This window comes from Spea bombifrons, chromosome 3 (assembly GCF_027358695.1).
Source record: "Spea bombifrons isolate aSpeBom1 chromosome 3, aSpeBom1.2.pri, whole genome shotgun sequence".
NCBI lineage: Eukaryota > Metazoa > Chordata > Amphibia > Anura > Pelobatidae > Spea > Spea bombifrons.
In genome coordinates, this window is record NC_071089.1 from 55,942,043 (window position 1) to 55,964,997 (window position 22,955).

General features: G+C 38.1%; 1 protein-coding gene across 3 annotated transcripts in view; it reads right to left on the bottom strand.

The window, feature by feature from the left end:
* Positions 1–2,724: 2,724 nt before the first annotated feature.
* PKIB (cAMP-dependent protein kinase inhibitor beta) overlaps positions 2,725–22,955 on the bottom strand; it is an 88,900-nt gene continuing 68,669 nt past the window's right edge. For all 3 annotated transcript variants that reach the window (XM_053459023.1, XM_053459026.1, XM_053459025.1), the window contains exons 2-3: positions 7,005–7,179; positions 2,725–3,679 (exon numbers count right to left, since the gene is read on the bottom strand). In XM_053459023.1, coding sequence (XP_053314998.1) covers positions 3,603–3,679; positions 7,005–7,152 — 225 coding nt within the window. In that variant the 5' untranslated portion in view covers positions 7,153–7,179 and the 3' untranslated portion in view covers positions 2,725–3,602. The remainder of the gene's footprint in view (positions 3,680–7,004; positions 7,180–22,955) is intronic.

Sequence of the window (22,955 nt, forward strand, 5' to 3'; positions counted from 1 at the left end):
ACATCTCAGTGCCAAACTCTACTACTCCCGGAGATTAAAGTATGTTCTTGAGGCCTAGTAATAAACCCTGATTTTTAAAACTAATAAGAGTTCCTAGGTATAATATTGTGCACTATACAGCTGCTCAATACATTAGTAAGCCATGGTGACTACGTGTTCTGGATCAACCAGCACCTTCTACATTGTCGTGGAATGAGTCTCTACCTTCTCAGCTGACTGCTTCCACATCTCTGTTTCCCTTCCTGCAACACCACTTCTCCACGGTATCATCTTCGTGAACCAGGCCTTCTGGACTGTTTTCGCATAAGGGCAAAGCCTCCACACATCAAGTGGACAGCCCCTCCATTGTTGAGTCCATGTGGTCGCAGAAGCGCTGATACCGGGGAGAAGCGGATGAAGAAAGAAGCCAGAAGAAGAGGCAAGATAAGAAGCACAGCTGTGAGAAAGGTGACAAGGATGCAGAAGCAGACAGCAGAGAAGGTAGGGAGACATTGAGAGAGAGAGAGTGTGTGTGTGAGAGAGTGAGAGACTGTGAGTAAGAGTGTGTGAGAGACCATGCGGGAAAGTGTGAGACAGCATGAGTAAAGGTGAGTGTGAGAGAGGACGTGAATAGGAGGGAGAGAGAGTAAAAAAGCAACACAATTTAAAATGAAAATTATGATAATGATGATGGAAAATGGGAATTATGCTATACCATTGTCTGTGTCTGGCTTATTATATAGTGATTGGAGTATGGTGTACCACCATCAGTGCTGTACCACAGTTAATGCCTGGCTTAGTATATAGTGATGGGAATTAAGCAGTACCTAGATCAAGCTTTGAATTTCTGACTCATTATATAGTTATAGGAGTCATGCTGTACCACCATTAGTGTCTGGCTCAGTATATAGAGATTAGAGTTATTCTGTACCATCGTCTGTGTCTGACTTGCTATATAATTATAGGAGTCATGTTGTAGCACCGTCTGTGTCTGGATCACTATATAATGATAGGTGTGATACTGTACCACTGTCTGTAGCTCTTAGAAGTAAATACGAAAGTAAGCTTCCCTGAATAGCAGTTAGGTCATGTGATCACCCTGTTACCACTAGGCCTTATAGAGAATTGATGTAGGACAATGCACGTGAAAATGTCTCAAATTCTACATTTTAGTCTTCTAATTGGGAATTCGTCCCAGAAAAAAAAAACGAATCCACTATTTTCTGCTATAAAAGACACTGATGTAAGAAATGAACTGAATGAAAGTACTCCTGTTCTGACACATCACACAAAGGCCTTCTCTATGCTCAGAAAATGCTTTTATGAAAAGGTCAAATCAACAATCCACCTTTCCACCCACGTTTGAATACTATGTACTGTGTTTTACTGTTGTCTCACCACCCCCAGACACTCTTAAACCAAGGTTCTGTGTATCGCTCAGCCTGTGTACTTGACAGTGTTAAACGATGTGTGTACAAACTGATGCACTGTGTACATAGTGTTATTAAAATATACAGTCCCACTCTCTAAATGTGCTTTGGATACCACTGGCTCAGGGAAGACTGTAGATTTGTGAGCGCATGTGTGGAAAACACTCTCATTGGTTTCAAGAATAGTCTGACCATGAAGGGGCAGGGCTGCATCTTCTGTGTAAGTGCTTTAAACTTTCCATTTTTGGAAGAATGCACAATAAAATACTCAAATAGTAATTTAATATAATTCTTCTATAGAGGGAATGTCAGGGACATTAAACTGTCCCTTTTATGCTGCCAGTTACTCTAGACTCCAAGGTGGCTATATAAAGAATTGCAAATTAAACACAAAAAAGTTTCAGCAAGTCTCTCAAAAACTTTAAATGAGAGCAGCCCAGAGGACAATTGTTTTACTGCACCCTGGCCAGCCCTCGATTATCCCTGGAGAAAGTGTTGGAAGACTCTGGCATCAGAAGTAAAATTACCTACACGCAAGCATAATACCGTAAGGTAGTCCTGATACTAATGACAAACACACATCCGCACGATGTGGAAAAGGAAAAAGGTCTGAGATTATGGGAATAAGAGAAAGAAGAAAAATGCTTGGCTGGGCTTGTCCCATGGGTTAAAATTTACCTGCTTTCCACCTGTAAGAAGACAAGTAGGGTCACGAGTGTATGCGATATTACTACACTACATCATGGGACATAAGAAGATTGATTTGTACCTCTGTGGAACATCAACTTTAAGTAGAGAGTACTGTAATAACAGTGATGTAACAAGCCTTTACTTACTGTTTACTGTATACTAATTCATCTGCATTAACAACAGGTACTTCTTGTTACTCAATCATATTTCCTACCTAACTGTAAATAGGACTCAGCTATCCGTAAGAGCTGTATCTATGACATTTCACTAAAGCAGTTTAAGGAGTTATCACTGTGCCTTGCTGATACATCTGTTGTCTACATGTGCTGGAATTACAATTCATTTGTTACGTAATACAGTGTCCCACTTTACTTTTTCTAGCCATATTGCATTTTGAATTATTAGCAGATGCACAGCAACTGCACAGAATGTTAGTCCCAGTTGAGATATAAAAGTCTCATGCAAATGTGTTCTTCTTGCTTATAAATTGATGTATTATTTATAGCCATGAGCTTGTTAGAGGGGTAAACACTCTATAGAGAAGAATAATCTTAATGAGATGTTGTAAAATCATTCTTCCCTAAGGATCGTGCATTCACAAAATATAATTGATGGACAAAACAGATCGATGTCGATATTATTTTTATTTTCATATCAAACAGCTGAAACCACAAACATTGCTACATTGGCTGACAGTGACAAGCACAGAAAATTAAGTATTAACTGCTGTTGATGTAGGTAGCCGCTTCTGTCGATAACATCGTTTGGGCTCATATGGAATCTTTTTCACCTTACTCATTGAAAGGATTGCTAACCAACGACTCTTCGGGAGATGCTGGACTAGAACTGTCCTCGATGATGGGAGTTGTAGTTCACCACCAAAGTTAAGAGTTTAGGATGTCAAGCCCCTTTGGGGATTGTCACACTTTGGAATGATGACATTAAGGCACTGAAAAAATGGTTGCCTTTATACATGCCCCTCTGTCCCCATTAGCAAACACAAAAGCAGCTCTCAGGATGAATATCAGACAGTGACCTAATTTTGGCATTGGTTGTCGGGCTAAAGTTTAAAAAGAAAGAGGATTTACGGAGACTGTGAGTTTATTGATATTGTTACAAAAAACAAAGCTATATATTCCATTATCCTAAACACCAACCTCTGTTACCTTTATCACTGTTATATTTTTAATAAATCCTTGAGTCCAGTTGTAGTATTTGTGGCTGTTGACTATCTGCAAAGTACAAGGATCAGAAAATACCTTCCTTAACATTCTTTCTCCTATAACTCGAAACCTAACTGAGTTTTAAATGTTCTCTATTTCCAGCTAAAGTAGAAAACACATTTCTGTCCAAAACGAGCAAGAGAACTGAGGGGCTAGTTGATATTATGCCCATATACGAAGATGTTGCATAGTCCACACACAGCATTAAAGACATAACCCTGGCTGATTTATTCGTGCTGCTCTGCCTCTCGGTGGATATATTCCTGTGTGATAACCATCTTCAAGTCTCTGACTTTTCTTCAGGAGTTTCAGCTGGAGACTCTCCAGAAGATGCTTCTCCACCTTCAGCACCTTCATCTACAAAATTAAAATATCATTAGAATAAACCATCTAAAATCAGAATGAAATAGTCCTGTTGATATGGTTTGTCTCACCAACACTCCATGGATGCTTGGGATTTTAATAACAATTTCTAAAGTTTTGATAAATACCAGAGTTAAATCAATACACAAGAAAACCTAGGTGCCTGTCTAGGGCATGCATGGGAACTTACCAAGGTAGGCTACCCAGATCACTCCCTATAGAAACTGACCCACGGACAGAAGAAGCAGGGCTTGGTCACAGAGTCTGGGTCAAACCCTGAGAATTGGCAGGTATGGCCCAGGGCCCGAGGAACTTTTGGGGCCCAGCCTAGCAAGACTGGGATCTTGTATAGTATGGGTTAAATAAATAAAGCAATTGAGAAGGGGGTCATAACTGGTACCTTGCATAGGGCCCAATGGAATGTTAGTTTGGCTCTGATAGATACTATACCAGAATGAAGATCCATTACATCCAGTACCCACAATAAGTGCAAAATGTTTCTATTGGCAGAGGCCATGATTTGTACCACATATATCTGTAGGCATACAAGATACAGTTGCGTACCTAAAGGGGGCGGTGCACTCCCGGTGGCATTAATCAGGGGGTTGCCGCGACAGCTGCCTAAGGCAGGCCTGCATCTCACTGCTCTGGCACGCACGCGTGTGAGGAAACTGGTCTGGGGGCTGGCCAATCATCACTGGGGCCGCACAGATGTCCTGCTCCGCCTGGGCGGTGAAAGAATTTTCTCACACAGTGTGCTGGCACCACAGAAGTGAGCTGCAGGCTGCAGGCCCGCGTTAGGCGGCATAAACATCTGCACGGCCCCAGTGATGATCGGCCAGCCCCCGGACCAGTGATCTGGAAGAGAGGTAAAGGGGTGTGGGAGAGTGAATGGGTGAATTAAGGAATTAAGTGAGTAAGTGTTGAGGGGCAGAAAGGGGACAGGCAGGCTGTTTAGAAGGGTAGAGGTGGCACAGGCAGGTTGCTTCAGGGGCAAAGGTGGCACAGGTAGGCTGTTTTAGGGGCAGAAATGGCACAGGCAGGCTCTTTTAGGGTCAGCAGTGGCACAGGCAGACTGTTTTAGAGTCAGAGGTGGCATAGGCAGGTTGCTTCAGGGGCAAAGGTGGCAGAGGCAGACTACTTCAGGGGGGCAGAAATGGGACAGGCATGCTGTTTAGGGGGGCAGGGGTGGCACTGTCAGGCTGTTTCAGGGGCAGAGGTGGCACATCCATGCTGCTTCAGGGGCAGAGGTGTTCAGTAAATGTTATTTAAATGTATTTAATTTATTTATAAGCTAATTCATTTTTTTCCGATTTCAAGTTTTTTTTCCAGTTGACATACAGTTTTCAAATTTGTGAAATAAATATTCTTGCCAATATTATTTTTTTTTTGGGGGGGGGTGCCACATACACTAGGTACGCCCCTGACAAGATACAGAAATGATTTTAACAAAATAACTTAATAATAATATCTGTATCTTGGTGCATTACACATATTAACATTCATGGATTTGTGTGACTAATTTGGGTTTGTTAAAATGATTTTTACCATCTGTTCTACTTTATACCGATAGATCACAGGATTTTGAGCATTTTCCTTGAAAACCTTACTTGTTGTCAAGAAATCCTATATTTTAATGCCCTGAATGTCTGAATAATCTAGAATGTAATTTTTGTAACGTAAATATTTAAGGTCAGTATAACTCCAGTATTTATTATTTATGATTTATGCCATTTATGAAAATGAATCAGAAATATCATATTGGTATATGCAACTAGGTAACTTTATCTAAAGGTTTTTTTTATCAAAAGGTTTATTTGTTTTATCAAAAGGTTTATTTGTTATTGATGTGAAAGTGGGATGATGTTGCATCCTGTGCTGAAAGAGCTCTTGCTTTTCTGAGAAGTGGCTTTCTAAAGGGTAGGCTTTAGTTGAGGAGTAGGAAGAAAACAGGCAGTGAGTGAACATGGCCAAATGCCGATCCTGTGCTCAGAGAAAGAAGAAACTGACCTGGAGAGACACGTTTTCACGGAGATACACTTGGTCAAACCTAGAGAGTTCTTGGGTATGGTAATACAGAAATCCTTATCCTCACAATTTTGTTTGTTGCAGTTCCACCTTTTTCCCGCATTCAGCATGCGGCACATGTTCTGAGCAGATTGTTGGTCAAACTGACAAAAGGTATGTAACTCAAGTTGTCCTGATGAAACCTGATAGGGCTCAAAACATATTTCAGCCTTTGATGCTACTATCTGAAATCATGCATTGTTAATATATATTTAACATTTGTTAAATTGGATATTTCCAAAACTGGGCATTTCCACAGCATGGCTAATAGATACCTGGCACTGGTGACATGGGGCCTCCTAATATTATTTTTTTTTACATGTCCTGTGCAGCCCATCACCATGTGTGGGTTCAAAAAACATCTAAATGGGCTGCTACTTGGAGGTTGTTCAACATAGTAAGTAAAGTCATTAAGAAGCTGGGAGGGACAAAATTGACAGCAAAATATTGCAAACAGACCAAGGCCCAGGGAATCAGGCCACAAACACCAGTGTGGAAATAAACATGAACCATTTGGATGCTCAGTTATTATAATTACCTACTTACATTACTCTTTGAATTAATTACACTCTGAACAATAGGTGGCATTCCCAATAAATCAGATCTACAGCCATTTCTGATTAAAAAAATGCACACACTATAAAATAATAATACAAAAAAATCCCAGGCCCATGTAGACATCAATAGAGACAATGGCTACCGACCCTATACCCTTGGGTATAAAAGAATTACACATTTCAAGATGCTTTGTAGGTGGATCATAGGTGTAAAAGGCAGAAGTACATGACCAAAAATAGGCAAAACCCATATTATTGTTACTTATTGATTTAAAAAGCTCCATATTCTGCAGCACTGTACATCATATTCTATTGATACCACTGCAGATAACCAATGGTTTCATGTAGTTATCTTTAAACCAGTAAATGTACTAAAGTGAGTAAAAGGTTTATAAAGTAATAACAATTTGTGACCCTACTGTGGTAACAACAACTTACAGTAGTTGTAACATGACATTACAGTAGCTGTGACATTACCCAAGCTATAGGGTTTATTTCATTCCCTTGTGATGAAAATAAGCTAATTCAGCGAGAGAAAGTTGCCTCGAAAGTTTGAAATGTAATATTACTCCGTTAAGCAATAAAGGGACTTGTTTGGTATAGACAATTACTAGAGTTTGGCCAATCATTTGAGACAGATAGCAGTAGTAACCCTTCTGGCATTAAAGTACAAATTCAAATACAGAGACACGTACCTTGGGACAGGGATAGTTCTGCTAGTTTCTGAGGGAGGTCAGCAGTCTCTGCTCCAGCTGGAGATCCAAGGATGTCTGGTAAGGCATTTCGGCGACCGGCTCTCCCTGATGATGCAAAATCTGTGACCCCAGGCTCTACATCAGTCATTTCTGACCTCTCTCTTCATAGCAACATCTGCAGGTGGATATATAAAACAATTCCAGAATTTAGAAACTTAAAATGTAACATACCAAACACTGGAGACATTCTTGTAAAATGACACTGATAAAAAAAATGCCTTTGAATTATATTAACTACTTGAGGACCACTGTCTTACCAGGGATGTCACTAACAATGTCGCTAAAAATGGTACGTCATGTGTTAAAATTTGCACTGCAGATCCAATAACTTTGGGGATAGACAATTTGGGCTCCCTGTCTGCCAGCAAGAACAAGCATTACTTGATTTGGGCTGACTTACACAGTGTAATTACATTCGGTACATACTCGGTACTGAGTATACTTGGTTATACTAAGTGGAAGTATCATGCAATACACATTGGAAGTATCATGCAGAGTGGCAGAGACCCTACTGGGCCTGATCACATATACTGTGATCAGGAAAGCTGGGCTGGAGGACGCTGATTATATGTGATGATCAAAATGAGAACAGAGGAACTAAGTTTCTCCTGCCTCATAAAAAAATATATACAAAAAAATAAAGTACATACATATTTAAAGGGACTCCAAAGCATCTTCAATAGTACCTAACAGTTATAGAGAGATCCTATGGGCCTACAAAGAATACATGGAATCTCTACTCTATAAAAGAAAAGTGAAAGAAAGTCTGACAAAAAGTTTAATAATAAATTAATAATAACATTAAAAATAAATCAAAATGGTACAAAAGTTATAAACTTGCCAAACTACCAATAGAAATATAGTTACTGCCCATCAGCCCAAAGGCATTAAAAAAAATTATAAAAAATAGTGCAATAGTGTAAGCGATTGTTTTGACATTCATAAACCTAAAAAAACTATGAATGCAGGCTATTACTCTACTCAGAATGTAAACTGAATTTCTTTTCATCACAGGAAATCATCCTGTGGAACATACGGTACTAAGGGAAGTAAAAAAATCAAGTTTTAAAAGTAAAAAAAAAAATCAATTTTTTAAAAAATATTTTACTCATAATAGACATTTATGTTACAGGTATTAGTATGGTATCAAACAACCTGTCCTGAAAAACATAAATCACAAATATGGTCCTTTAAGCCTTAAAAAAAGCCCTGGACCCCAAAGGGTTCAATTGCAATTATAGATAAACTCTTCTAGTTAAGAATTTATTTTGATTTATTGTAACCCTATACTTATGGTAATAGCATTTCAGGTGGGACGCCTTTGTTGGGGTCATGGTTGGAAGTGAGTGGGGTATGGTTACCAACTTGTGATGCATTGAGGCTGAATGCCAGGGTATGATGTCAAGGAGGCCAATCAATCGATTTTACCAGTGGTTAGGGCTAATGTGACCAAAAGCAGGACAGTGGAGGAGCTCTGTGGACAGCAAGACAAAGTTCCGAAAAATCTGGACTGTCCCTCCGAAATTAGTAGTTAGAAGGTAAGTAATGACACATGATAAATGTATAACTATATAAAAAAGACACAGATTGCATATGTATAATTATATCTACTTTCAGACAAAGCCCTACTTATTTTGCTTGATATTTACCATTTTTTCCTGTGATTTTCATCTCCAAAATGTTTTATTTCTGTACTTTCAGAAACAATTGATGAGGTATAAGTTTGCTGCTTTGTGTGAAAGTAGTGAGAGCTGATTGTGGCATTATAAAATGTCTGTTTATGAGCCACATAACAGCCCACTCACCCACAGAAATGTTAGCTGTGTCATACAAAATGTTAGCTGTAACAGATTCAGAAAGCACAAGCATACTATTATGTTACATGTACAATCATTGCGCCTATGCACCTGCGAGTCTGTCCCGGTCCCAAGTTATACATTGTAACCCCACTTCCAAGTAAAAAAGGGGATATTTAATAGTTACTTCATCAAATAATATTGCACCTTAGAACTGCCTAAAATGTTTGTGTTCTGTAAAACTCCGAAGGAGAGGAAACATGGCTTTAGGCAGTCCATGACAAATGGCAAATATCAACAACGGCTCAAGCTCAACAATATCAACCCACTGCCAAACAAGGAGGTAAGTTGAGAAAGAACTGATCAACTCACAATAAATCAAAACTAAATATATTTTTTTTCAAAATCAAGAAACAAGCCTTATTTTTCTTACTGCATTATAGAGTTAGCCAATTCTGCCTTCTCGCTTTACATTATTCCCCATGTGGCAGTAGTCATTCTGCACTCTTTTTTGATCAGTATCCAGCTGGCCCAACCGCATCTAAGTCAACTGTCAACTCTGACTTTAGTGAATAGGTTGGAGCATATTTGTCACTATTTCAGCCATACCAGGGAAATTTTTAAATGAGCTGACCCTGAGACTCTATTTAAATATTAACCCTTTAATGGCCTGTCATGCAGATTCTATGTAGAGAATCATCGTATGTGTTAAGCAAATCACTCTTGTCGTAACACCCGCCAACATGTCATTATTTAAACATACCTGTAATGAAAGAACTAATAAGGAGTCTCATTTATGATCAGATCAATGGAGAGTTATGAATGAATCAGCTCCAGACTGTGTGACCCTGAGATTTTAACCCTTCACTCTGAGCCCCTGAGGTTGGAGCAAAACCACTGAAACTCATGGGCAAACCTTGAGAGCTTCCAAGTATGATGTTAGCCAATTAACATGTTTTACATTAATGCTCAAGGGTGTTACTACAAATGCAGTCAAAGAAAATAAAGAGACAAAATAGCCTATGTGATTTACATGAAAGATTTTTTTAACCTTTGTAAATTAGATGTTAGAATCCAGAGTACAAATGTACCCAAAAGGGGTTCTGTGTTTCAGTTGTAATCCTCTCCCTATGCCTTCTATCTGATAGGGTCTCTGCAGGAGCCAAATTAATGACCAAGAAAATGGGTTATTCACAGGCTGAGATAGTCTTTCCAGAGCTGATAATTATTACTACAGAACAGCAGGAACGTGTCCACAAGACAAGATAACCTTCCATGTGTGTTTTCTGCATTAAAATTATTTTTTTTCTATTATATGTGTAATTTTACTATGAGAATCATGATTACGGCAAGACTCTTCTGTATTTTAAATATAGCAATAATATATATATATATATATATAATTACTTTTTTGTTCTTTTTGCTGTCTATTTTAAATTTTAAATTTAAAAAACGTATACATACAGTCTTATATATTACTGCAACAATAGATATAACAAATTATAAAATGTAAATATATATTTTTCAGCACATTATTTAATTGACCAGCAAGTCTTCTGTTACCTAATAATATATCGGAGTGCCTTATACTTGTGATGCTTTTTTGGCCATCCATGGAATGGCTCCCAAATAAAAATCTGGTTGGGCCAACAGCAAGACAAAGATTTTACCCAAGATGTTAAGTAAACTTAATCAAAGAATACCAAGAAATAAAGATTGGCCTCTTTAGTCCAACATGTCTGAGGATAAAAAAGGATGCAGTCAATATCTTCAGTTGATTAAGTAGTTAGCTTTGCTCTGGTAGATTATTGGTGTTTTTGTCAGCATAAAACAGGCTTTCACTGAAATATAATGTGCTACTTGTCAGTTTGTTACACACAGAGATAAGTTATTAAGAGCATACGATTAATGAAAACACTGAATATGGTTCACGTTGACCTGTTAAACATATTATGTGTTTCTAACGCTCACCTATCCCGTATTATCACTCATTTTTTTCCTTATGCAGACATACTCTGAAGTTTCTGACTTCCGAGTCAATTTAATGAAATCCGAAGCCATCCCAACCAGGTATCAAATTGAGTAAGCTCAACTTTAATTTACAAATACAGTTTGTACGTGTCTCCTTACTATGAAAACACAAAAGCCAGAATTGTGGGACAGTATACAGCTCCATTTACATTATGGTTTCAAAATTCCTCCTGTATCTTCCTAGGTTTTCTCTCTCTCTCCATTAGGTTCTGAGATGATCTCAAACATGGTATCCACCTCCCGAGACTGGGAGAGTTTTTTGGAGTCTGAGATTCGGATTTCATTGCTCTGGGCCCGCTACAATAATATTTTTGGACTCCCAGACATGACCGGTTTCTGTTGCATGCTAAATGTCCTGCTATTTTGAATTATTTTCTTATATGGGATAACTGCATGGAAAAACTATTTTGTGTTCTGCCCCTCAAACAGTTACAACATTTTGTATGTTTTTTATATGTGATTTATACCACCAAAATTATTTCGCTGCACTTGATTCCCAAGGCTTCCTTGTTTGGTCCCCCTACAGGGATTAGTTTTGATACCTCCAATTATTGTACTTGACACAGCAACTCTTTTGCATATTCAAAGTACCCAGTATGTTACTAAATGGGAAGTAGATCTGTGAACTGCTCTGGGGGATGAACTGGGAGGCTATATGGAAAAACTCTAACCAGATTCTCTTTTTTATTTAAACCCAGTGAAAGTCTTACTAAGAATGAGAACAAAATGTTGATCAAAATGTGCTTGGAGGCAAAAAGCGGAGTTAGGCTGCAGATTGCCCGTTACTAGAGTTTTGGAAGAGATTATGGAAAATATAAGCTTTGATAAATTGACTGTTCTGAGTCATTTCAGGAAGTCTAGATGTCATGATTATCTAACCCAGGTTGCTCCTTTAGCTTTTACCCTCTACCCTTCCATCTCTCCCAGTAGTGTCTTTCTTAACTTTGAAACACTCCATTTTTCTAGCTCAGGGCTGAGGAGATAACCACTTGAGGTTGAGGGTTGCCTCAGCATTATGTGCACAACTTATAAGTCTACACTGCTCTGCCCTACACTCACATTATAACCGTCTATGAAATATATTATATCAAAAGAACCATTGATGTAGCATTAATAATATAACAAAGGAGCCTTTTCAAGATAAGGTGAATATACCACTGACTTTTCCTGCTGTTGGAAATAACAAATCTGCACAACCTTCATCTACCCAGGGACTTTTTACAGGCCAAAGTGATGTTATGGGGATAATAATAAGCTTTTAACCTTGGCATCTACTAGCTGACCCAACAGAACAATATGAAAAGCACAGGTGTAACCTCTTCGGGGGAAAAACGTGCAACATTGCATCAGAGCTTAAAATTTCCTCTATAGCACAAGGCAATAATATATAGAAATTAGCTCTTTCCACTGACACGTTTCTCTAGTTTGTATAGAGCATCTGTTCCCATCACTAACAACTAACAATGGATTTTTTGACTGAAATAGGGAGAAAACAAATTCATGAAAGTTCTGTATTCTGCACTTAAGGGAATTGAGTCTAAGGATTAAAGAGAAACTCATAAGAACAACAAACCAGAAGGAACATGCAGCTGTCCAAATCAGTACCTATGTCAATACAATGACTCATTCTATAAACATTCTCCTTAACCTTTACATCTGAGAACATCCTCCTCCAAGCAAATCAAATATCAGTTGAAACATTTTCATTTATTTTGGTACTATAGTTTGTGATGGATGTAACCAATGTACTTAATGAATGTATGTGCCTGCAAACAGGGATATACTGTACCAGTATATGCAGGGTACATCATTTGTAAAATACATTAAATGGTTTTCACAGTTTTTGAGGCCATTTGATTTTATGTTGTAGAAGAATTATGAAATTCCAGTTGTACAGGTTCTTTATTAGAACATTGTAGCAGTATTCGTTTGCTTACAATATTGAGGTGGAGAACATATCAGATTTCCAGATTTACAAATAAAACTACAACATAAAGATCATAATAATAATTAGGTTTTGACAGATCAGCTTATTCCTATAATGCTCAAAACATCTATTTATTATATATGTTTTTTAATATATACAAGTTTATGTGATTGACTCCAAGCAAGGCCGCTTTATTCAGCGGGCAAAATGGGCATTTGCCCAGGGCCCTCTAACCTTCGGGGACCTACTGGCAGTCATCCTGCAGGTTTGGGGCCCCCCTCTGCAGGGCCAGACTGGCCCACCGGGATACCAGGAAATTTCCCAGTGGGCCGGCCTGTCCGCGGGCCGGCACTTCATCCTACGCCTTAAAAGGGGTGGGACGAAGAGCTGAGGCACAGCCTTTGGGCGGCGCGGTGCGTGCACGCCGGCCCCTTTAATTTTATGAACGCCGGCCTCCACCCGCTTGCCCCACCAGACACCAGAGAGTCAGAAGCAGTGGTAAGTCGGGTGGGGAGAGTTATATGGGGGGCATAAGGCTTTTCTGGAGGCAGACTGCCCCATGATATGACTTTTAACCCCTTTATGCAACTCTGCCTCCAGAAATGCCTTATACCCCCTATATGCCACTCTGCCCCATGATATGCCATTTAACCAGAGTGGCATATAAGGTATAATACATTTGTTCTATTCACAAAGTTTTTCAAGTTTATCTTTCTCTCGGTTTTTTTGCATTTCATTGGCGGGAAGGCAGAAGGTCGGGAGGGGGGCCCACTATTATATTGTTTGCCCAGGGCCCACCACAGCCTTGAATCAGCTCTGACTCCAAGTCTATTACTTTCATTATAGGCAATGGAGGACGCAATGCACCCTATAAACTTGTTTCTTATGCATCCCTTAGCTCATCATTGTATTAACAGGTGTGGCCATTGGCAATTGGATATCAGGCAATCAAGCATGTAATATAAATGTTATGAAAAGTTAGACAACAAGGTGTTAGATAGAAGAATGCCACAAAGACACTATAATTAACTAATTTAGTCTTGTTAATGGTCCTTAGAGCATTAAAGCATTAATCTTACTTTTTCTCTCTCATCCTAATCCTGATTAACATTGTCTCACCCTAATGACTGACATTGCGATGCTAAAGATTACAGTTCCAAAGGTGCAATGTCTAAACATTTTGGTTTTTTTTAACTAGTTTAAAAGCACCTTGCCAATGTGTCAGAAATCCATGTTTTCATTGTGCCTCATACATATATTTACATACAGTAGGGGTTACACATATGAGTAATGTGGGACAGAACTCTTGGAGTGTCTTTCCTGAATACTACTATGTTAAAACCATGATCGAACAGGGTTATAAATATTAAGCATTGCCATTTTTTTTTTTAGTTGTACCCCTAACTAGCATAGGAGCTGGGATTTTGTCTTATCTTTGGTCATAGGTGCATTTAGAAATCCCTAGCAAAATATCTAACATAACACCAATTCAGGACCTGCATCATTGACTTAGAAATGGTAAACATACCCTAGTTTTGTAGCTTTGTAAGGTATGGTCGAGAGTGTGGCAGCTGCAGTCTAATGCTGATAAATGTAAAATAATGCACTGGGGACAGAAAAAGCAAGCAGGGTGAGTAGCTAGAGGCAATAGTAGCAGAAAGAGAGAGATGGCTCTGCCATTTTACAGATCTCTGGTCAGACTTCACCTAACATATTGTGGACAGTTCTGGAGACCACATCTCCAGAATTATATTGACATTGGAGAGAGTTCAGAGGAGGGCTACCAAAACGGTGAAGGGTTTGCAGGATAAAAAAGCGAGAGGTCATAGTCTAAAACTAGAGGGTCAGAGGTTTAGGTGTTAGGAAGCCCCCTATCACCAGATAAGGAATCCGTCCGGGGGATCTAACACACTCTTATTTCTGCTCACCAATATTAACTAATTAATGGAGAGGTAGATAAATACCCTCCTAATCTAAGGTGAAGAGATGATCATTTTGTTTCCTGAGACCAGGGAGAGAGTTTCTAAACTGAAGGAGCTCTGCTATGCCTAAATACTTTGTGAATACCCTTTGTTTTCTTGTTGGTTAATGTATGCAGCATTTTATAGGTATACATGGTACATTAAATTGCGAAACTTTCATTTTTGAGAAAGGGGCAAGGGCAGAATCATTCAAGTTATTTAGGAACTTCCCAAAGTACGCTACCCAGAGCTCTCCCTCTTCTGTAGGAGAGACTTCTTAAGGGGCAGAGCTAGTCATGTGTGAAGGAGGGATAGTTGCATGTAGAGGTGAGGTTCGCTAGAGACAGCCTAAAAGGGACAGGAAGTAGGAGGGGAAGTGGGTGAGGAGTGAGCAGGGTCAAATTCAACTCCCATGTCTGGAGAAAGCGGGAACTGACCACAGAGACCTAGGAAAGCAGCAGTTCACCTGGGGACTCTAGGTCAAAGACAGAGTTCCCAGTCATATTAATGTTTTGTGAACTTTAGTCTTAAAAATTATGTCTCCATTATGCCTCCAAATCACATCTTATTGCCCACTCTTGCTCACTAGCTAAAATCAATGATAAAAGGAATCAACCTAAGAATATGTGGTTGGCACAGCGGCTTCCTACATAGCTTTGGGAATGAGTATATTATTACAAAGTCAGCGGTAACAATCATAACAGCTGTTGAACTGCATGGTGGCTACAACAAAATGAATGATTAATTCCTGACTAAAATATTGTTGGCAGCTTATGTGAATCCACATACAAGAAATACAATCAAATACAAGGAGCCTTTTGTAGGCCATTTCCTGTGGTCAAACTTGGTAAGCTGAACCCCACTTGGTATGAATATCCCATATTTTATTTGAACCCCTCATCTCCTGCGGTTACCCCTGTTTTGCACCTGGTATGAAGCTGCTATGGTAGCTGCTATTGCCTCTCTGCAGAAAGCGGCTACAACACCATCGGAACCAGATCAACACATCCCCATCCAAGCAGTCCTCACTTGTCTCACTTCCCCCTCAACCACCGAATAGATTGTAAGCTCGCAAGAGCAGGGCCCTCTTCTCCTTTTGTACCAGTGTGTTATTGTATATGTTTTTGTATGTGAAATTGTTTTACTGACTGACTGCCGGCGCTTTATAAATAAATGCAATGTAATGCAATGTAATGCTATGTGTTCCACAGTATCCAAAGAACTTGCTAGATATTTTTTCAATCCCATTCAGTATCATTTTGTTTGAAGGAGAAATGTTCTTTACATAATATTGACAGTCTGAATGGCTAATAATGGCCATAACCCATAAAAGAATACAATTAAAAGGTTACACATGAAAAGGCCAGATATTAAGGTAATTGTCTGAAATGCTCTAATTTGGCCAGAATCGGGTTGTACAGCATTGTTACATAATGGGTTTTAAATGACAATTTACATTTGCAATTCACACATTTAAAAACAGAACAATTTAGTATACAACCAGGGACACTTTTAACCAGTCTTCTGCATGTGAAGGGCTGCTTGGAATTTTAATTAAGGAGAACTCTCCAGCTGAACACAAATTTTCCTTAGTTTTCTAGTGAATTATGTCATGACAACATGTATTCCAAAGTCAGGGACTTAACCAGTCCATTTCAATACTTTCAATACTTAAGCTAAAAGGACAATGCAGCCATCATATGCATTTTGATGCATGACAGCTGAGAGGTCTCTTTAAAGTTACATCTGTTTCCTTGCCAATTAATGAGTAAATGAGTGAGTGAATGAATGGGTGACTCAATTAGCGTGTAAGCATGGATGTGGATGTATAAGTGTTTTGGGGGCAGAAATGGCACAGGCAGACTGTTTGGTGGCAGAAATGGCACATTGAGGCTATTTGAGGGGCAGACGTATACAGACAGGTTGTTTTATGGAAAAGATGGCACAGGCAAAAGTTGCACTCTAGGACATGTTGGTTGTGAGTCAAGAGTCTGTTCCCCAGGTATTTATTTGGGCCTTTTAACACTTTTAGTTCCTGGGATTTTGAAAATAATGTGGTATTCTGTAATCATTAAGGAAAAATTTTGTATAATTTTAAAAAGAATGATTTATAGCTATCTGGATGGCAAAAAGTGTGACTCAGACTATAGTCATGTAAAAGTATCACATAACTCCCTATTTTGTGACGGGTCTCACACATCAAAAAGGCATTTCAATTTACAAAGGGCTACTTTTATTTTAAGGAGTATTGATAGCATTTAGAAGAATAATGCATTTTATACAAAAATGTACCATAATACACTCACTGAACATTGTGAACCCATAGAAAACAGTGACATTAGGGGGGATTTGGTTCCCAAAGAGGGATTGCCGAAACTGCTGCTTACTTTGCTTATATGGTAGTACCAGCCTTTAAAATTTCTTTTTGTGATCCAGCTTTCAAAAATACCTATAACAACATATTCTCATAGAGAAATCCCTACAAAAACAAACTGAATTAAAACTATTCCCCAGACTTCTCTTAGCATTTAATACGAATTGATTTTTAATTGTGGTGTATTTTCAGCTTGGTTACTTAATTATGTTTTAATGAACCTGATGATAGCAGAGACCATCAGCACATTGCAAATAATGATAATAACTTTAAACAAAGTTTTTTATATTGAGGTTGGCACTGCTGCCACACATTAATTTTGTAGTATGATAACGTCACATAATTACTTAACAATGCCGGTGATTAAAACATTGTATTATATTTTGTACAAATAAAACGAAAAAAAAAAATTACTATAATTTCTTTCCTGTTTCACAACCCTAAAACTTTATGTGCCACTTTTAACGCCTTAAGGACCAGACTGTTTTTTAGTTGCTCGTATTTAGCTGTAATTTTCTCCTCTCCTATTTAGCATACCCACACAAGTTATATATTGGTTTTTTTAGACCACGAGGGGCTTTCATCAGATACCATACCATTTGATCATATCATCTAATTTTCTATAAAAAATATGATAAAAAAATTGAAAAAAGCTAATGAAAAAACCTGCTAGATAGATCCTACTATTTGTCTATTTGAGTTTAGAAATACCTAATGTTTTTATGTTTTTTGCTTTTTTTGCAAGTTGGTTTGCTATTTCAAAACCATTTTTTTTCCAAATCTGATCATTCTGACCCCATGTGCTATTTGGGACATCTTTGAAGCCAGCCAATGCAATTTGCCATAGCAAACCATATACTTTTGAATCTAGACACCCCAAGGTATTTCAAATAATGGTATTTTTACCCATATCATGCACTAATTCTACTACCACCCTTTGTCAAAGTTTGTTGTTGTATTTTTTTTACACACAAATTGTACTTCAGGTATGAATGTATTGCTCCTGGTATATGTCACTGTCAAACAACCTAACAATATATGTTCAGCAACATCTCTTGAGTACTGTGATACCGCCCATTCATGGAGTTTTCGGGTTGTTTGGAAGGTAAAATGCAACCTTTGGGAAGTGCGCATTTTTTAACTTGGAACTTTAACATCTGGTCTTTCTTCCACCATGTCCTATTTGGGACATCTTTGAAGCTGGTCAGTTCAATTACCCCATCAAATCATATAAAAATCATAGAAAACTAGACACAAACCACAAAAACAGAGATCCAAAATCCACGTGTGGAATGTGAAAGGTGTAAATAACAATAAATAGATACTCCCCAAGATAGCAGCTTCCAAAAAACACTCTTCCTCAAGGTGTTCAGCAATACAACAAGACAACCAAGGAGCGCATATACATGAGGAGAAAACAAAAACAACACTAATAGTGTAATATGTATGTAAAAATGAAAAATAAAAAAGGTGTAAGATCCACTCACAAACTTGCTGAATAAGTCAGGCTCATCAGGGTTCAATAGTAGCAGAATTTAATATCTTCTAAAACTCTATAAAAATAGAAAAAGACCACAAATGGTGCAGTATCTAAAACAAATCCGCAGAGAGGAAGGTCTGGATACACTTACAATTATTGCAGGCACAACTATATTGTAGTGTGCAAAAACGCAAATGAAACGAAGTCCCAGATCCACTGTATGGAATGCTCTCTCGGGGTTATGTCAGCTCTCTCTCTCGACGCGTTTCGCCAGTGCTATACTGGCTTCCTCAGGAGAAAAGTTCAAACGTTCAAAAATCGCATGCGATTATAGTATAGCACTGGCGAAACGCGTAGAGAGAGAGAGCTGACATAACCCCGAGAGAGCATTCCATACAGTGGATCTGGGACTTCGTTTCATTTGCGTTTTTGCACACTACAATATAGTTGTGCCTGCAATAATTGTAAGTGTATCCAGACCTTCCTCTCTGCGGACGCCCAAGTAGATGCCGATCTTAGTGTTGCTGAATATCTCTGCCACTGCTAAGCGGGCCACTTACCAGGGGGGCCTCTGATCTCCCCAACCAGCCCATTTACACAGGCACACAGAATAAAAATAAATTTCTGGATTTTGTCACCCTTGTCTTTATGACTGCCAATAGTCATAGGGGATCTATGATGGACTGCAAGAAGACTTCTTCAGTAATAAGTGCTCACAAACAACTTCTAGGTTAATAAATGTACAAGTCGCATGCTCTTTCAGCTTGCATCAACTCAAATCTATTCCAGTCAGGTATATGTGAGTTAGGTGTTTATGTAAGTGCAAATGTGAGTTGGGAGTAGTGAGTATGCACTTCAGTGAACATGGACTGGCATTTTTTGTCAAGGATCACATGGGAATCAGTTCTACTAAATGTGTATGCTAAATCTATTTTATTAACTGAGTCTATACAAGAGACAGGATCTGGCTTCTAAGATTTAATTAACATTTAAAAGAGACTAAACCATGACTTAACTAAATGTGAATTTTATTAACATCCCAGATGAAAAGGGCAGCGGAGTGCAGTTATAATATCTTTGAGTATAACGATACAATATCTCATTGTTCTTGTCAATCTTTAAAAATCTCATCCATTGTTATCAAGGGATTTATGTTTTAATCAAAAGATGCTTTGGTTTTAGAATGACTTTCTTAAAGTCCCACTCACATACCAACTAATATGGAGATAGAAGCATTATATATTTTATTCACATACTTTAATGTATAACTCCATTGTCTGCTGTTTCTATACACATATGTGTAATGTTTACAGCGGAAGAACTCTTTGACACAGTCATACCCAGCAAATATTCAGAGCTCTTAGAAAAGAGGGACATTAGGTGAGCAAAGGAGACTATTCGAAAGCAGCGCTCTTAGGAGTTATTTACTAATACCAATAATACAAAATTATCCTTATTTCAGAAAAGGACATCCAAAAATACTAATACTAGAAGCAGCATATGGCTATAAGGGGCTTAAAGGGGAAATCTCTTGGAAATAAATAATTTGCTTTGCACATGAAAAATACAGTGCTGTATACAGTAATGTAGATTACCATTGAAGTAATTAAGATTGGTTGCAAGATAAAAAATACGAGGAAAAACTAAACAATAAGTGCAGCTTGGAGGAAAGAAAAGAGAAAGGGAGATGTGATAGAAAAATGTAAATATATAAAGGATTTAACAAAGTACGGGGAGAGGGAGTTTATATCAAAGGAGGAGAAATATTATATCAAATGCTTATTATCTAAAACTTGAGGGTCAGAGGTTCAGATATAATGTAGAGGTTCAGATGATGTCCGACCAAAAGGTAAATGCAGAGGACATTCAATAAGTCAACAAAAACATGGTGTAAATGCTGCCTCAAGTAATACATTCCATTGGGGAAAATTGTGTTTTCTTCTGGTGTAAACTTTTAAAAGTGATATTTCAACCATAGCCAGCAATGGAATCGTCCAATCAGTAGAAATATACTAGTGGAAATTGGAACAAAATTGTCAGTAACCTACATAGTGGATGACATGCATGTCATTTGTTACAGCAACCCAACAATTAAAAAGAATAGATAAACACGTAAAATGTGTAACTATTGCCCATGCAGTAGGAAGCCAGTTTGCAGCATGTCACTAGCTAATAGTTTCCATGTGCCATGCTTGTCCCAAACAGCCTGTCAGTGCCATCAGTTACACATCCATGCTATAACACACATACTGATTCATTCACAAACACTCATTCATCAACTCATTCACAGATGCTCTATTATTCACTTATTTAGACATATTAATTCACAAAAACTCATTCATACAACCTCCCCCTAGAGCGGTGGGCCCAGTCTCAGTTGTGAGCAGTGCAACCGCATTTGCTGCTGGCTCAGGAGGCAGATGTTATGGGCCCCCTGGAATGACTGGTACGGGGCAGCTTTCTCTTTTTCTCCGGGTTAGGCCCTGGAAGGTGATAATCCACTGTATCAAGTGGTTCGGCAATTACAGTTTTTGCCTTATTCCTTAGTTACATTTTACTTTGTAATTTCACATTATGGACCCTCTAGCATCTAACAGGTAGTCAAGAGTTAGATGCCCAGAGTTCCCATGTAAAAGTGTTACACAAGACAGACTTCTCTAGGCCTTCTAGTTGAAAAACAATTAAAAGCTTCTTGGAATTTATTTCATATTTTGCTGACATACTGCATTGTGTAGTGACTGTTAACGCCATTTGTAACTTGACATCACCTCTTTTGTGCCATGTTTGTATGACTAAGATCATTTCCTATGTTTGAATGAAAACGCATTGAAATAAGCATCCCAGCAGCTTATCTAATATCTGTGTTACTGAAATTAAATTATTTTCCTTTACCCATTCATGCAATACATGAACGGACGTAATGATAAGCAAAGTGAACACGCGTTTTTTCTGATTAGTCATTTCCTTAAATCTATAATGTTAGTCTAAACAGGAAAATCGCTGCATGTATTGTCTCATCTGTGAGAAAATATTTCTTGCACAATGACCTGAAGGGACACAAAGAAAACAATGGACGTAAATGTAATTTCTGTAAAAGGTGGGGAATGCTTTTAGCTTTAGGCAGACCTGGAAAAAGATCCCTTAGACTTATTATTTTTTTTTAGATCTGGTGCATACATCAAACCCTTTTATGAGCCATGAGCTCTCATATGAGCACTCCCAATCTTTACCATTGTCCTTCAACTTTAACCATTGTCAGATAAACTGATGCACAAACCTCCAGACCACTCTCATCAAAATGATGCGCATGTACACATAACAATATAATTTAATTAGTTACATGTATACGTTGATTATGATAATTAATTAAGCATCTGATTCATTCATGAATGTATTATATTTATTATCATTACCCTCCCAATCATTATATACAAACAATGTATCCCAAAAAGCAACATTTTAGTTAAATAGTATCTCAGACTAATTTGGCCAGTACTCACTTGTCTCAGTTAAGAAACTAAGTATGAGCACTCCATAGTGTTTTAGGTGTGAACACTCAGTAATGTTTAAAGCTAGGCACAGAGCGAAGCCAAAATATGGGGAGTCTTTCAAAAAATCAGACGGTAGAAGATGAGAAGACAATAAAGAATAAGTGTTCTTTGTCCTTTTTCGTTGTGCTCCTGTCTCTATGCTTCCAAGGCATTTCCTATCTTCACATGGCTTTATATAATAAGTATACAATATTTTCAAAAATAGGTTAAAATGATTGCATTACTTGCTACATGAACAATAACTATAATAGCTACCGTGGGAATAAGGTTACCATTGTTTAAACTGTAGCATTTTTGAGCATTAGGTACTTGGAAAATCTTTCTAAAATCTATTATTTTCCAAAATGAATAAATGCAATTGCAAGCGAATACATCACAGGAATTTTGATTTATAGAATCTTAGGAATTTTACTTGGGAATATGACAGGAACCAGAAATATTATCTTTCACATTTGTTAGGGCATTCTAACTCTGAAGGAGAGTTCAGTGACAGAGCAGATGGAACAAATGGGATTTATTTACTAAACTGATTCAATGAGCATAAAGATTTCATCTCACTGACTTCGCAATGGATTATGAAGGGCAAACATTGATAAGTGTATCCTGGTCAAATGGCCTTGCAGAGTGCTTAGTTAATTCAGTGTGATAATTTCACTGATTTAACTAAGCTTTTTGCAAGGAAATTTGTCATTTTTTATGAGTAAGGGGTTGTCACATAATGCATGATCCACAGACAAATCAGTTAATAAAGTATATACTGACACTGTGTTT